The following is a 14,372-nucleotide window of genomic DNA, read 5'->3' as shown; positions in this document are numbered from 1 at the left end:
TGCCAATAAGAATGTGTTGATTGACAGTCGAAAGCCTTGGCCAGGTCGATGAATATGGCTGCACAGTAATGTCTCTTATCGTTGGCGGTTATGATATCGTTTAGGACCTTGAGCGTGGCTGAGATGCCAAAATGAGGAATTTGAAATCATTAGTACTTTTACCTTTGACACTGAAGTATAGCTTAGCAATTACATTTACTTTTGATACTTAAGTATATTTAAAACCAAATACTTTTATACTTTTACTCAAGTAGTATTTACTGGTTGACTTTCCCTTTTACTTGAGTCATTTTCTATGAAGGTATCTTTACTTTTACTTGAGTATGACAATCGATCATGTAATGGACCAAGATCTGCGTATTCAAACTACACAACACAATGAGAAAGTAAGAAGAGACAGGGATTTTCTCAAGCGGTTTATCGACACCACTGCATTTTTGGTTATGCAAGAATGATCTTTTAGAGGACAACAAAGAGAGGGAAAGTTCCATTAACATGGGCAACTACATGGAGCTTGCAGAGGTAGTTGCACGTTATGATGCGTTACTTTCTAAACATATGGAACTTTCTACTGTCTTTTCTGGTATCATTCAGAATATGATAGCTTCCATCATCATCCATGAAAAGTGAGAGTACAAGAGGGGTGAACTCAGGATGTAAGGCACACCTACTGTACAAGTCTTGGATAGCATGGAGGTACAAAAGCCTGGACAGCATGCGATTCCTTTAGTTGTTAGATGGTAGTTCATTTGCTTAATTCAAGACAAAACAGAAGTATGTCACCTGTTTTAATCTGAAATGCAGATTATTTTTCTTAACCCTTTGCTAGTATTAGATTGAGTGTTATCGTGGAAACACAAGATATAAACAAAGAATATGAACTATTTTTCATCTTCTAGCTTTATTTAGTAGTACAGTAGTATAAATGAGTTGAATCAGCAGTCAGTGGGAAGCACCACTGACCCTCAGTGAAGACTGAACACATTTCCACATCATAACAGGCTGAAGTTGTTATTCATTGTCTATGTCTACTCAAGAGATGAGTCAACAGACTAAAAAAACTACAAAAGTGTAAAACAGAAAAAGATGACATCAATTACAAAGAAAAAGCATTTTTAAAACACATAGATGAAAGGAACATTTAATCTACACAATCACATTGGCCCACAGTCTTTCCTATTGCCTTTCTTTATGCTTTTCTATATTCCTCCTAAAAAGCAAGTATAATGTCCAAGACCAACCAAAATACAGTGCATTCATTCTGTGAATTGGGCCACTATATATTTGTTAATGTATTTTTTTGTCACATACACCTGGGAAAAGAACACAATGCAGAGAAATGTATTGAAAATCATGAATATTATGTTTTGTACCCAGCTTGAGTGATCATTCTACAGTGTGAATGGAGTGACTCGGCAGAACAGAGCAGTGCAGCAAGGTACAGTATATCACACATCTACACTTTGCCACACAATCAAAGGAGGCGTGTGTTCACAGTTCACAACATAAAAAATATCAATTAAAAAAGTGGTCTAAATATGTGCAATGAATGTAATTGTGTTCTAGATAAGAGGAATAGAGAAGGACCGAGGAGGGAGTGTGTTTGGGCTACAGTGGATGTGAGAGATGGGACTCTTCACCCCTCCTGTGACGCAGGAACCAATCCTCTACACACAGACACATAGTGAACCAAATAAATAAAATATGTGAAAGGCAATAATGGGAAAAACAAAATAAGAGAGGGACATATAGTAATTGAATCTGGAAGAGTAAGTCTCCAGATTCACTTTGCACAAGGAGACATGCACACGTATCAAATGAAAGGTGGGGGATCGTACCATCTCTAGACCCTTTGCGTATACAGTTTATGTATATCTGACTCATTCTTTATTTTGTCCCCTCCGCTTGTGACTGGAAGTTTGACGTGTATACAGTATAATATTTCATATGCATTTGTATATATATTCTCATATTAATCACACAATTCATCACATAACCCCCTGGGATTGAGTAATTTAGGAGCAGGGTTGGAGAGAGAGACAGGGAGACATAAGTTACTGGAAGAGGATAGGGGCACCACTGAGGGCTGCTACCCAGTGTGGAGTGAGGAAGAGATAGGGAGGTTTAGCAGGAGACCTCCATGGTCTGGGGCCCAGGCTGGTTGTCCAGACCCCCGGTGGTGTTGGCTCCCTCCAGCAGGTTGTTGATGTTGCGGTTGCGGCTGCTGTCCATGGAGGTGATGCTGGTAGAGGAGGTGGTGCGGGATCGGGCCAGACGAGTCATTCCAGCCGTGGGCACTACGACACAACACAGGAGTGTTAACATGCCGGTCACAATGTAGAGCACTTCATGCAATGCAGGAAGCATTATGACGTGTTCCCTCTGTTTGGGAATTACATTAATAAATCATACAAATACTGAAGATATTCACCATGCAGACAAATCTGAGGAAATAAAGGCACCGATAAAATAAAGAAAAAGCTTAAATACAGTATGCAAGCCAAATACGCTGACAAGAATGCCTTGCAATTAAGGCAATGCAATAAGAGCATAAAGCACAGACAAAAAACATATAAATGAAGGCAAAATTAAGCAAAACATATCAAACTTAGGGCAGTCAGAAGCAGATCGATGCTTACAGGAGCAACATAACCACCTAACAAAATGTCAAAGTATGCAGACAGTTCTCCACTTAATTGAACAATACAGATGACTGAAAATACCAATATGTCATGACTTTCTGAGCATACCTTGACATTCATCTAATGTGTGTTAGGCTGAAAGGAGACTGGTACGAGGCCAACTGGTCTACAACTGCAACTGCTTTCAAACCTGGTACCTGATTCGTTGCTCAGGTGACTGAGAAGAACGTAGGGAACTGTTAGCATTGATGGAGGGAGGAAAGGATTGAAAGAAGAAGAAAGGAGAACATATTGAAAGGGAGTAAGGTTCATGAAAGAGCAGGTAATGAATATAAGTATTTTTTTAAGGGAAAGACAACTGCTGTATACCACAAGAGACAAAGGAAAGAAAAGATGTGTTCTTCCTGGGGCTGATTCTATCTGGGGTAGGTAGGGGAGAGACAGACAGAGCCCAAAGGGACAAAGCAGAATTACTCATACTAAGATGATGATGAAAGATAAACAGCATCTTGTCTCATTCATACTGTTATGTAAATATGTCATCTTGATAACTATTGTGAGACACGACTGTGAGAAACTGTAACCACAGAAAGGTGTTTGATGTCATGCTGAGTTGTTTTTTTCTATTCGGAATCCTTCTCTAAGTGAGAATGTCAAACGACACCGCTGGTTCTGCTCACACTGCCCTACCCTGTGCTCTGACCTCTTTCTCCCCTCTCTCTCCAGATGAAATCTCGCTTCTTGTGACGGCCGGCCGCCCAACAACCTGCCCGCTCGACCCTATCCCCTCCTCTCTCCTCCAGACCATTTCCGGGGACCTTCTCCCTTACCTCACCTCGCTCATCAACTCATCCCTGACCGCTGGCTACGTCCCTTCCGTCTTCAAGAGAGCGAGAGTTGCACCCCTTCTGAAGAAACCTACACTCGATCCCTCCGATGTCAACAACTACAGACCAGTATCCCTTCTTTCTTTTCTCTCCAAAACTCTTGAACGTGCCGTCCTTGGCCAGCTCTCCCTCTATCTCTCTCAGAATGACCTTCTTGATCCAAATCAGTCAGGTTTCAAGACTAGTCATTCAACTGAGACTGCTCTTCTCTGCATCACGGAGGCGCTCCGCACTGCTAAAGCTAACTCTCTCTCCTCTGCTCTCATCCTTCTAGACCTATCGGCTGCCTTCGATACTGTGAACCATCAGATCCTCCTCTCCACCCTCTCCGAGTTGGGCATCTCCGGCGCGGCCCACGCTTGGATTGCGTCCTACCTGACAGGTCGCTCCTACCAGGTGGCGTGGCGAGAATCTGTCTCCTCGCCACGCGCTCTCACCACTGGTGTCCCCCAGGGCTCTGTTCTAGGCCCTCTCCTATTCTCGCTATACACCAAGTCACTTGGCTCTGTCATAACCTCACATGGTCTCTCCTATCATTGCTATGCAGACGACACACAATTAATCTTCTCCTTTCCCCCTTCTGATGACCAGGTGGCGAATCGCATCTCTGCATGTCTGGCAGACATATCAGTGTGGATGACGGATCACCACCTCAAGCTGAACCTCGGCAAGACGGAGCTGCTCTTCCTCCCGGGGAAGGACTGCCCGTTCCATGATCTCGCCATCACGGTTGACAACTCTATTGTGTCCTCCTCCCAGAGCGCTAAGAACCTTGGCGTGATCCTGGACAACACCCTGTCGTTCTCAACCAACATCATGGCGGTGGCCCGTTCCTGTAGGTTCATGCTCTACAACATCCGCAGAGTACGACCCTGCCTCACACAGGAAGCGGCGCAGGTCCTAATCCAGGCACTTGTCATCTCCCGTCTGGATTACTGCAACTCGCTGTTGGCTGGGCTCCCTGCCTGTGCCATTAAACCCCTACAACTCATCCAGAACGCCGCAGCCCGTCTGGTGTTCAACCTTCCCAAGTTCTCTCACGTCACCCCGCTCCTCCGCTCTCTCCACTGGCTTCCAGTTGAAGCTCGCATCCGCTACAAGACCATGGTGCTTGCCTACGGAGCTGTGAGGGGAACGGCACCGCAGTACCTCCAGGCTCTGATCAAAGCAAGGGCACTGCGTTCATCCACCTCTGGCCTGCTCGCCTCCCTACCATTGAGGAAGTACAGTTCCCGCTCAGCCCAGTCAAAACTGTTCGCTGCTCTGGCCCCCCAATGGTGGAACAAACTCCCTCACGACGCCAGGACAGCGGAGTCAATCACCACCTTCCGGAGACACCTGAAACCCCACCTCTTCAAGGAATACCTAGGATAGGATAAGTAATCCTTCTCACCCCCCCTTAATGACTTAGATGCACTATTGTAAAGTGGCTGTTCCACTGGATGTCAGAAGGTGAATTCACCAATTTGTAAGTCGCTCTGGATAAGAGCGTCTGCTAAATGACTTAAATGTAATGTAAATGAGAAGAGGCTTTAATCAACTCTAATCTGGATGTGACATTTCCTCTGCAGGGAGTGATTCTGTGCTCCCACTGAGGAAGGCTGGGGGAGGAAACAGAAGAGCCTACTACCATAGAAATACTGTGCTGGGGCCTCATTTATAAAACAGACTTACGATCAATTTTGATCTTAAGTATGACTTACGCAGAAAACCACATATAAGTAGTTATTTATAAAACCTCACTTTGACGTGGAAATGAGATAAGCTGCTGATGTCTTACCCATTGTTGTCTTAGCTAGCTCTCCCAAACAACACGTGATTGCTTTACGCCTCGCTTTATATCTCTCTCTGTCAATATGCCTTGTATACTGTTGTTTAGGATAGTTATCATTGTTTTAGTTCACTGCGGAGCCCCTAGTCTCACAAAAACATGGCTCAGATACCTCTTTTGTCCCACCTCACACACATGCAGTGACCTCACCCAGCATAACTAGTGCGTCCAGAGATGCAACCTCTCTTATCGTCACTCAATGCCTAGGTTTACCTCCACTGTACCCGCACCCTACCATACCCCTGTCTGTACATTATGCCCTGAAACTATCCTACCACGCCCAGAAATCTGCTCCTTTTATTCTCTGTCCCCAATGCACTAGACGACCAGTTTTGATAGCCTTTAGCCGTACCCTCATCCTACTCCTCCTATGTTCCTCGGGTGATATGGAGGTTAACCCAGGCCCTGTGTGTCCCCATGACCTCTCATTTGTTGACTTCTGCAATCGAAAAAGCATTAGTTTCATGCATGTTAACATCAGAAGCCTCTTCCCTAAGTTTGTTTTACTCACTGCTTTAGCTCACTCCGTCAATCCTGATGTCCTTGCCGTGTCTGAATCCTGGCTTAGGAAGGCCACCAATAATTCTGAGATTTCCATCCCCAACTACATTTTCCATCATGATAGAGCTGCCAAAGGGGGAGGAGATGCAATCTACTGCAAAGATAGCTTGCAAAGTTCTGTCTTACTTTCCAGGTCTATGCCCAAACAGTTCGAGCTTCTAATTTGAAAAATTAATCTCTCCAGAAATAAATCTCTCACCGTTGCTGCCTGTTATAGATCACCCATAGCTCCCAGCTGTGCCCTGGACACCATATGTGAATTGATTGCCCCCCCCCATCTATCTTCAGAGTTCGTACTGTTAGGTGACATAAACTGGGATATGCTTAACACCCTGGCAGTCCTTCAATTTATGCTAGATGCCCTCAATCTCACACAAATTATCAAGGAACCCACCAGGTACAACCCTAAATCCGTAAACATGGGCACCCTCATAGATATTATCCTGACCAACTTGCCCTCCAAATACACCTCTGCTGATTTCAATCAGGATCTCAGCGATCACTGCCTCATCACTGTCAAACGCTCCCTAAAATACTTCAGCAAGCAGGCCTTTCTAATCGACCTGGTCCGGGTATCCTGGAAAGATATTGACCTCATCCTGTCAGTAGAGGATGCCTGGTTGCTCTTTAAAAGTGCTTTCCTCACCATCTTAAATGAGCATGCCCATTAAAAAAATGTACAACTAAGAACAGATATAGCCCTTGATTCACCCCAGACTTGACTGCCCTTGACCAGCACAAAAACATCCTGTGGCATTCTGTATTAGCATCGAATATCACTTGTGATATGCAACTTTTCAGTGACGTCAGGAACCAATATACGTAGTCAGTTAGGAAAGCTAAGGCTAGCTTTGCATCCTGTAGCACTAATTCCAAAAAGTTCTGGGACACTGTAAAGTCCATGGAGAATAAGAGCACCTTCTGCCAGCTGCCCACTGCACTGAGGCTAGGAAACACTGTCATCACCAATAAATCCACGATAATCGAGAATTTCAAGAAGCATTTCTCTATCGGCTGGCCATGCGTTCCTCCTGGCTACCACAACCCCGGCCAACAGCTCCCCACCCCCCGCAGCTACTTGCCCAAGCCTCCCCAGCTTCTCCTTCATCCAAATCTAGATCGCAGATGTTCTGAAAGAGCTGCAAAACCTGGACCCGAACAAATCAGTTGGGCAAGACAATCTGGACACTCTTTCTAAAATTATCCGTCGCCATTGTTGCAACCCCTAACCCCTAGACCCAAACTGTTACAAGACCTATATCCATCCTGCCCTGCCTTTCTAAAGTCTTTGAAAGCCAAGTTAACAAACAGATCACTGACCATTTAGAATTCCACCGTACCTTCTCCACTGTGTAATCCGGTTACCGAGCTGGTCACAAGATACTAAACGATATCATAACCACCATCGATAAAAGACAGTACTGTGCAGCCGTCTTCATCGACCTGGCCAAGGCTGTCGACTCTGTCAATCACCGCATTCTTATCGGCAGACTCAATGGCCTTGGTTTCTCAAATGACTGCCTTGTCTGGTTCACCAACTACTTCTCAGATAAAGTTTAGTGTGTCAAATCGGAGGGCCTGTTGTCCGGACCTATGGCAGTCTCTATGGGGGTACCACAGGGTTCAATTCTTGGGCTCTTTTCTCTGTATATATCAATGATGTCGCTTTTGCTGCGGGTGATTCCCTGATCCACCACTACGTAGACGACACCATTCTGTATACATCTGGCCCTTCTTTGGACACTGTGTTAACAAACCTCCAAACAAGCTTTAATGCCATACAACACTCCTTCAGTGGCCTCCAACTGCTATTAGACGCTAGTAAAACTAAATGCATGCTTTTCTACCGATCGCTGCCTTTACCCGCCTGCCCGACTAGCATCACTACTCTGGACGGTTCTGACTTAAAATATGTGGACAACTACAAATCTGGCTAGACTGTAAACTCTTCTTCCAGACTCATATTAAACATCTCCAATCCAAAATTAAATCTAGAATCGGCTTCCTATTTCGCAAAAAATACTTTCACTCACGCTGCCAAACATACCCTCATAAAACGGACTATCCTATTGTTCCTCAACTTCTGCGATTTTACAAAATAGCCTCCAACACTCTACTCAGCAAACTGAATAGCAGTCTATGACAGTGCCATCCATTTTGTCCCCAAAGCCCCATATACCACCCACCACTGCGACCTGTATGCTCTCGTCAACTGGCCCTCGCTACATATTCGTCGCCAGACCCACTGGCTCCGGGTCATCTATAAGTCTCTGCTAGATAAAGCGCTGCATTATCTCAGCTCACTGGTCACCATAACAACACCCACCCGTAGCACGCGCTCCAGCAGGTATATCTCACTGGTCTTCCCCAAAGCCAACACCTACTTTGGCCGCCTTTCCTTCCAGTTCTCTGCTGCCAATGACTGGAACAAATTGCAAAAATCGCTGAAGTTGGAGACATATCTCCCTCACTAACTTTAAGCTTGAGCTATCTGAGCAGCTTACCAATCGCTGCAGCTGTACACGGCCCATCTGTAAATAGCCCATCCAATCTACCTACCTCACCCCCATATTGTTTTCATTAACCTTTTTGCTCTTTTGCACACCAGTATTTCTACTTGCACATCATCATTTGCACATCTATCACTCCAGTGTTAATTTGCTAAATTGTAATTTCTTCGCTACTTTGGCCTATTTATTGCCTTACCTCCTCACGCATTTGCACACACTGTATATAGACTTTTTCTATTGTGTTATTGACTGTACGCTTGTTTATTCCATGTGTAACTCTGTGTTGTTGTTTTTGTCACACTGCTTTGCTTTATCTTGGCCAGGTCGCAGTTGTAAATGAGAACTTACCTGGTTAAATAAAGGTGAAATAAAAATGTGAAATAAAAATGTTACAAATTTAAAAAGTCTGGACTTGACCTAAGTGATTTTCCTGCTGGTTATGTATGGCTAATTGTTTTTCCCCTTGCAGTTTAAGGTCAGACCATTTCTTTTTCACATCAGCCACAGTTCTGTCTTGCTGCCCCACGTCGTTCACTGCAGCGGTGACACACTCCCAAGCTACCCGTTTGGCTTTGTTTGTCAACCCACTGTTTAGTCCACTGAATAATATGTGTTGCCTGTCTTCAATCTCCTCTACCATCGCCGTAATCTCATCTTTCAAAAAGTTATCTTTTCTCTTTTGGTTCATGGCTATTCCTGACTAAACCATCATTTGTGCTAGCATTCTATAAGGGGAAATTGCTGATAGTAAGGCATGTTCAGGTTCTGTCAATTTTAAGGTAATTTGAGATTTATAGAGTACTTAGAGCCTGTTTAAGTCTGCACTTTGCTTTGTGTCACAGGAGGAAATGCATCTTAAATAGTTTGGGTAGAAAAGAAAAGTACACCAGGCAAGTCGAGAGAGTCTCTCCCACGCAGAATTCAACAGGAAAGTCAATTGCTGTTCAGTATGTCTTTGGTGCAAGTCATTCATGCTACAATCACAATTTCTCACCTACTGACAACTGAGGCTATGCAACACTGCAAAGATGAAAGAGGAATTGGCAGCTGTGAGGCGCGGCCTCCTCTCCGTGACCAGTGTGACAAACAGAGGGTCTTTTCAGAAACTACTGGCTACACTCCAACCCCAGGAGGGGGTCTAGCAAAAGCTCATGGGGAAACCGTGATGAAAACAATACTTAATTGAGCAATAGTTGTTATTTTTCTCACGTCAACAGGAAATACATAGAGAACACAGATCTTAACCACAAATACGTACAACAGCTTGTTAGTGGATAATCAATAAGAGTAACGTTCCAGAGAGTAAAGTGGCCAGAGTCAATATATATATATATATATATATAAAAAAAGCATATACAGTGGGGCAAAAAAGGTATTTAGTCAGCCACCAATTGTGCAAGTTCTCCCACTTAAAAAGAGGCCTGTAATTTTCATCATAGGTACACTTCAACTATGACAGACAAAATGAGAAAATCACATTGTAGGATTTTTAATGCATTTATTTGCAAATTATGGTGGAAAATAAGTATTTGGTCACCTATAAACAAGCAAGATTTCTGGCTCTCACAGACCTGTAACATCTTCTTTAAGAGGCTCCTCTGTTCTCCACTCATTACCTGTATTAATGGCACCTGTTTGAACTTGTTATCAATATAAAAGACACCTGTCCACAACCTCAAAAAGTCACACTCCAAACTCCACTATGGCCAAGACCAAAGAGCTGTCAAAGAACACCAGAAACAACATTGTAGACCTGCACCAGGCTGGGAAGACTGAATCTGCAATAGGTAAGCAGCTTGGTTTGAAGAAATCAACTGTGGGAGCAATTATTAGGAAATGGAAGACATACAAGACCACTGATAATCTCCCTTGATCTGGGGCTCCATGCAAGATCTCACCCTGTAGGGTCAAAATGATCACAAGAACGGTGAGCAAAAATCCCAGAACCACACGGGGGGACCTAGTGAATGACTTGCAGAGAGCTGGGACCTAAGTAACAAAGCCTACCATCAGCCTACCACACTACGCCGCCAGGGACTCAAATCCTGCAGTGCCAGACGTGTCCCCCTGCTTAAGCCAGTACATGCCCAGGCCCGTCTGAAGTTTGCTAGAGAGCATTTGGATGATCCAGAAGAAGATTGGGAGAATGTCATATGGTCAGATGAAACCAAAATAGAACTTTTTGGTAAAAACTGAACTCGTCATGCTCGCCAGAGATAGCCTGACTGCCATTAGGTACCGAGATGAGATCCTCAGACCCCTTGTGAGACCATATGCTGGTGCGGTTGGCCCTGGGTTCCTCCTAATGCAAGACAATGCTTGACCTCATGTGGCTGGAGTGTGTCAGCAGTTCCTGCAAGAGGAAGGCATTGATGCTATGGACTGGCCCACCCGTTCCCCAAACCTGAATCCAATTGAGCACATCTGGAACATCATGTCTCGCTCCATCCAAACGCCACGTTGCACCACAGACTGTCCAGGAGTTGGCGGATGCTTTAGTCCAGGTCTGGGAGGAGATCCCTCAGGAGACCATCCGCCACCTCATCAGGAGCATGCCCAGGCGTTGTAGGGAGGTCATACAGGCACGTGGAGGCCACACACACGACTGAGCCTCATTTTGGAGGAAAAAGAATGCTGAGTTGCATCCAAACACAATACCTACTGTGAAGCATGGGGGTGGAAACATCATGCTTTCGGGCTGTTTTCTGCAAAGGGACCAGGACGACTGATCCGTGTAAAGGAAAGAATGAATGGGGCCATGTATCATGAGATTTTGAGTGAAAACCTCCTATCAGCAAGGGCATTGAAGATGAAACGTGGCTGGGTCTTTCAGCATGACAATGATCCCAAACACACCGCCCGGGCAACGAAGGAGTGGCTTCGTAAGAAGCATTTCAAGGTCCTGTAGTGGCCTAGCCAGTCTCCAGATCTCAACCCCATAGACAATCTTTGGAGGGAGTTGAAAGTCCGTCTTGCCCAGCAACAGCCCCAAAACATCACTGCTCTAGAGGAGATCTGCATGGAGGAATGGGCCAAAATACCAGCAACAGTGTGTGAAAACCTTGTAGTATTGAGAAAAACTTTTGTTATTGACCAAATACTTATTTTCCACCATAATTTGCAAATAAATTCATTAAAAATCCTACAATGTGATTTTCTGAATTTGTTTTCTCATGTTGTCTATATATATATATATATATGAGAGAGAGAGACTTTTTATACACTGATCAAAAAAATAAAGGGAACACTAAACTTCTTCGATATAGGGGGCTCTCTTTTAATTTTTGGATAAAAAAACGTTCCCATTTTAAACAAGATATTTTGTCACGAAAAGATGCTCGACTATGCATATAATTGACAGCTTTGGAAAGAAAACACTCTGACGTTTCCAAAACTGCAAAGATATTGTCTGTGAGTGCCACAGAACTAATGCTTCAGGCGAAACCATGATGAAATTCCATACAGGAAGTGCCCCAGATTTTGAATGCGCTGTGTTCCAATGTCTCCTTATATGGCTGTGAATGCACCAGGAATGAGCCTACACTTTCTGTCGTTTCCCCAAGGTGTCTGCAGCATTGTGACGTATTTGTAGGCATATCATTGGAAGATTGACCATAAGAGACTACATTTACCAGGTGTCCGCTTGGTGTCCTCCGTCGAAATTATTGCGCAATCTCCAGCTGCGTGCATTTTTCCATTTGGTTCAGAGGAGAAAGGCAACTGCCATGAATGATTTATCATCGAATAGATGTGAAAAACACCTTGAGGATTGATTCTAAACAACGTTTGCCATGGTTCTGTCGATATTATGGAGTTAATTTGGAAAAAAGTTTGGCGTTGTAATGACTGAATTTTTGGTTTTTTTTCTTAGCCAAACGTGATGAACAAAACGGAGCGATTTCTCCTACACAAATAATATTTTTGGAAAAACTGAACATTTGCTATCTAACTGAGAGTCTCCTCATTGAAAACATCCAAAGTTCTTCAAAGGTAAATGATTTTATTTGAATGCTTTTCTTGTTTTTGTGAAAATGTTGCCTGCTGAATGCTAGGCTTAATGCTATGCTAGCTATCAATACTCTTACACAAATGCTTGTGTAGCTGTGGTTGAAAAGCATATTTTGGAAATCTGAGATGACAGTGTTGTTAACAAAAGGCCAAGCTTGTGAGCCAATATATTTATTTCATTTCATTTGCGATTATCATGAATAGTTAACGTTGCGTTATGGTAATGAGCTTGAGGCTTTGATTACGCTCCCGGATACGGGATTGCTCGACGCAAGAAGTTAAACAACACAATGTAACTCCAAGTCAATCACACTTCTGTGAAATCAAACTGTCCACTGAGGAAGCAACACTGATTGACAATACATTCCACATGCTGTTGTGCAAATGGAATAGACAACAGGTGGAAATTATAGGTAATTAGCAAGACACCCCCAATAAAGGAGTGGTTCTGCAGGTGGTGACCACAGACCACTTCTCAGTTCCTATGCTTCCTGGCTGATGTTTTGGTCACTTTTGAATGCTGGCGGTGCTTTCACTCTAGTGGTAGCATGAGACGGAGTCGACAACCCACACAAGTGGCTCAGGTAGTGCAGCTCATCCAGGATGGCACATCAATGCCAGGTTAGCCTAGTGGTTAGAGCATTGGACTAGTAACCGGAAGGTTGTGAGTTCAAACCCCCGAGCTGACAAGGTACAAATCTGTCGTTCTGCCCCTGAACAGGCAGTTAACCCACTGTTCCCAGGCCGTCATTGAAAATAAGAATGTGTTCTTAACTGACTTGCCTGGTTAAATAAAGGTAAAAAAAAAAAAAAAAAATGCGAGCTGTGACAAGAAGGTTTGCTGTGTCTGTCAGCGTAGTGTCCAGAGCATGGAGGCGCTACCAGGAGACAGGCCAGTACATCAGGAGACGTGGAGGAGGCCGTAGGAGGGCAACAACCCAGCAGCAGGACCGCTACCTCTGCCTTTGTGCAAGGAGGAGCAGGAGGAGCACTGCCAGAGCCCTGCAAAATGACCTCAAGCAAGCCACAAAGGTGCATGTGTCTGCTCAAACGGTCAGAAACAGACTCCATGAGGGTGGTATGAGGGCCCGACGTCCACAGGTGGGGGTTGTGCTTACAGCCCAACACCGTGCAGGACGTTTGGCATTTGCCAGAGAACACCAAGATTGGCAAATTTGCCACTGGCGCCCTGTGCTCTTCACAGATGAAAGCAGGTTCACACTGAGCACATGTGACAGACGTGACAGAGTCTGGAGACGCCATGGAGAACGTTCTGCTTCCTGCAACATCCTCCAGCATGACCGGTTTGGCAGTGGGTCAGGTTTGGCAGTGGGTCAGTCATGGTGTGGGGTGGCATTTCTTTGGGGGGGCCGCACAGCCCTCCATGTGCTCGCCAGAGATAGCCTGACTGCCATTAGGTACCGAGATGAGATCCTCAGACCCCTTGTGAGACCATATGCTGGTGCGGTTGGCCCTGGGTTCCTCCTAATGCAAGACAATGCTTGACCTCATGTGGCTGGAGTGTGTCAGCAGTTCCTGCAAGAGGAAGGCATTGATGCTATGGACTGGCCCACCCGTTCCCCAAACCTGAATCCAATTGAGCACATCTGGAACATCATGTCTCGCTCCATCCACCAACGCCACGTTGCACCACAGACTGTCCAGGAGTTGGCGGATGCTTTAGTCCAGGTCTGGGAGGAGATCCCTCAGGAGACCATCCGCCACCTCATCAGGAGCATGCCCAGGCGTTGTAGGGAGGTCATACAGGCACGTGGAGGCCACACACACGACTGAGCCTCATTTTGACTTGTTTTAAGGACATTACATCAAAGTTGGATCAGCCTGTAGTATGGTTTTCCACTTTAATTTTGAGTGTGACTCCAAATCCAGACCTCCATAGGTTGATAAATTTGATTTCCATTGATAATTTTTG

General features: G+C 44.7%; 1 protein-coding gene across 3 annotated transcripts in view; it reads right to left on the bottom strand.

Moving 5' to 3' along the window:
- Positions 1–882: 882 nt before the first annotated feature.
- Positions 883–14,372, bottom strand: part of LOC135540180 (protein NDRG3-like) — a 66,183-nt gene continuing 52,693 nt past the window's right edge. For 2 of the 3 annotated variants that reach the window (XM_064966634.1, XM_064966636.1), the window contains 2 exons: positions 2,840–2,878; positions 883–2,297 (listed from right to left, as the gene is read on the bottom strand). In XM_064966634.1, coding sequence (XP_064822706.1) covers positions 2,125–2,297; positions 2,840–2,878 — 212 coding nt within the window. In that variant the 3' untranslated portion in view covers positions 883–2,124. The remainder of the gene's footprint in view (positions 2,298–2,839; positions 2,879–14,372) is intronic. The other variant, XM_064966635.1, reaches the window with a different exon arrangement.

Source organism: Oncorhynchus masou, chromosome 5 (assembly GCF_036934945.1).
Source record: "Oncorhynchus masou masou isolate Uvic2021 chromosome 5, UVic_Omas_1.1, whole genome shotgun sequence".
NCBI classification, from domain to species: domain Eukaryota; kingdom Metazoa; phylum Chordata; class Actinopteri; order Salmoniformes; family Salmonidae; genus Oncorhynchus; species Oncorhynchus masou.
The sequence above is the reverse complement of the archived record's forward strand: the minus strand, read 5'-3'. Positions and strand labels throughout refer to the sequence as shown.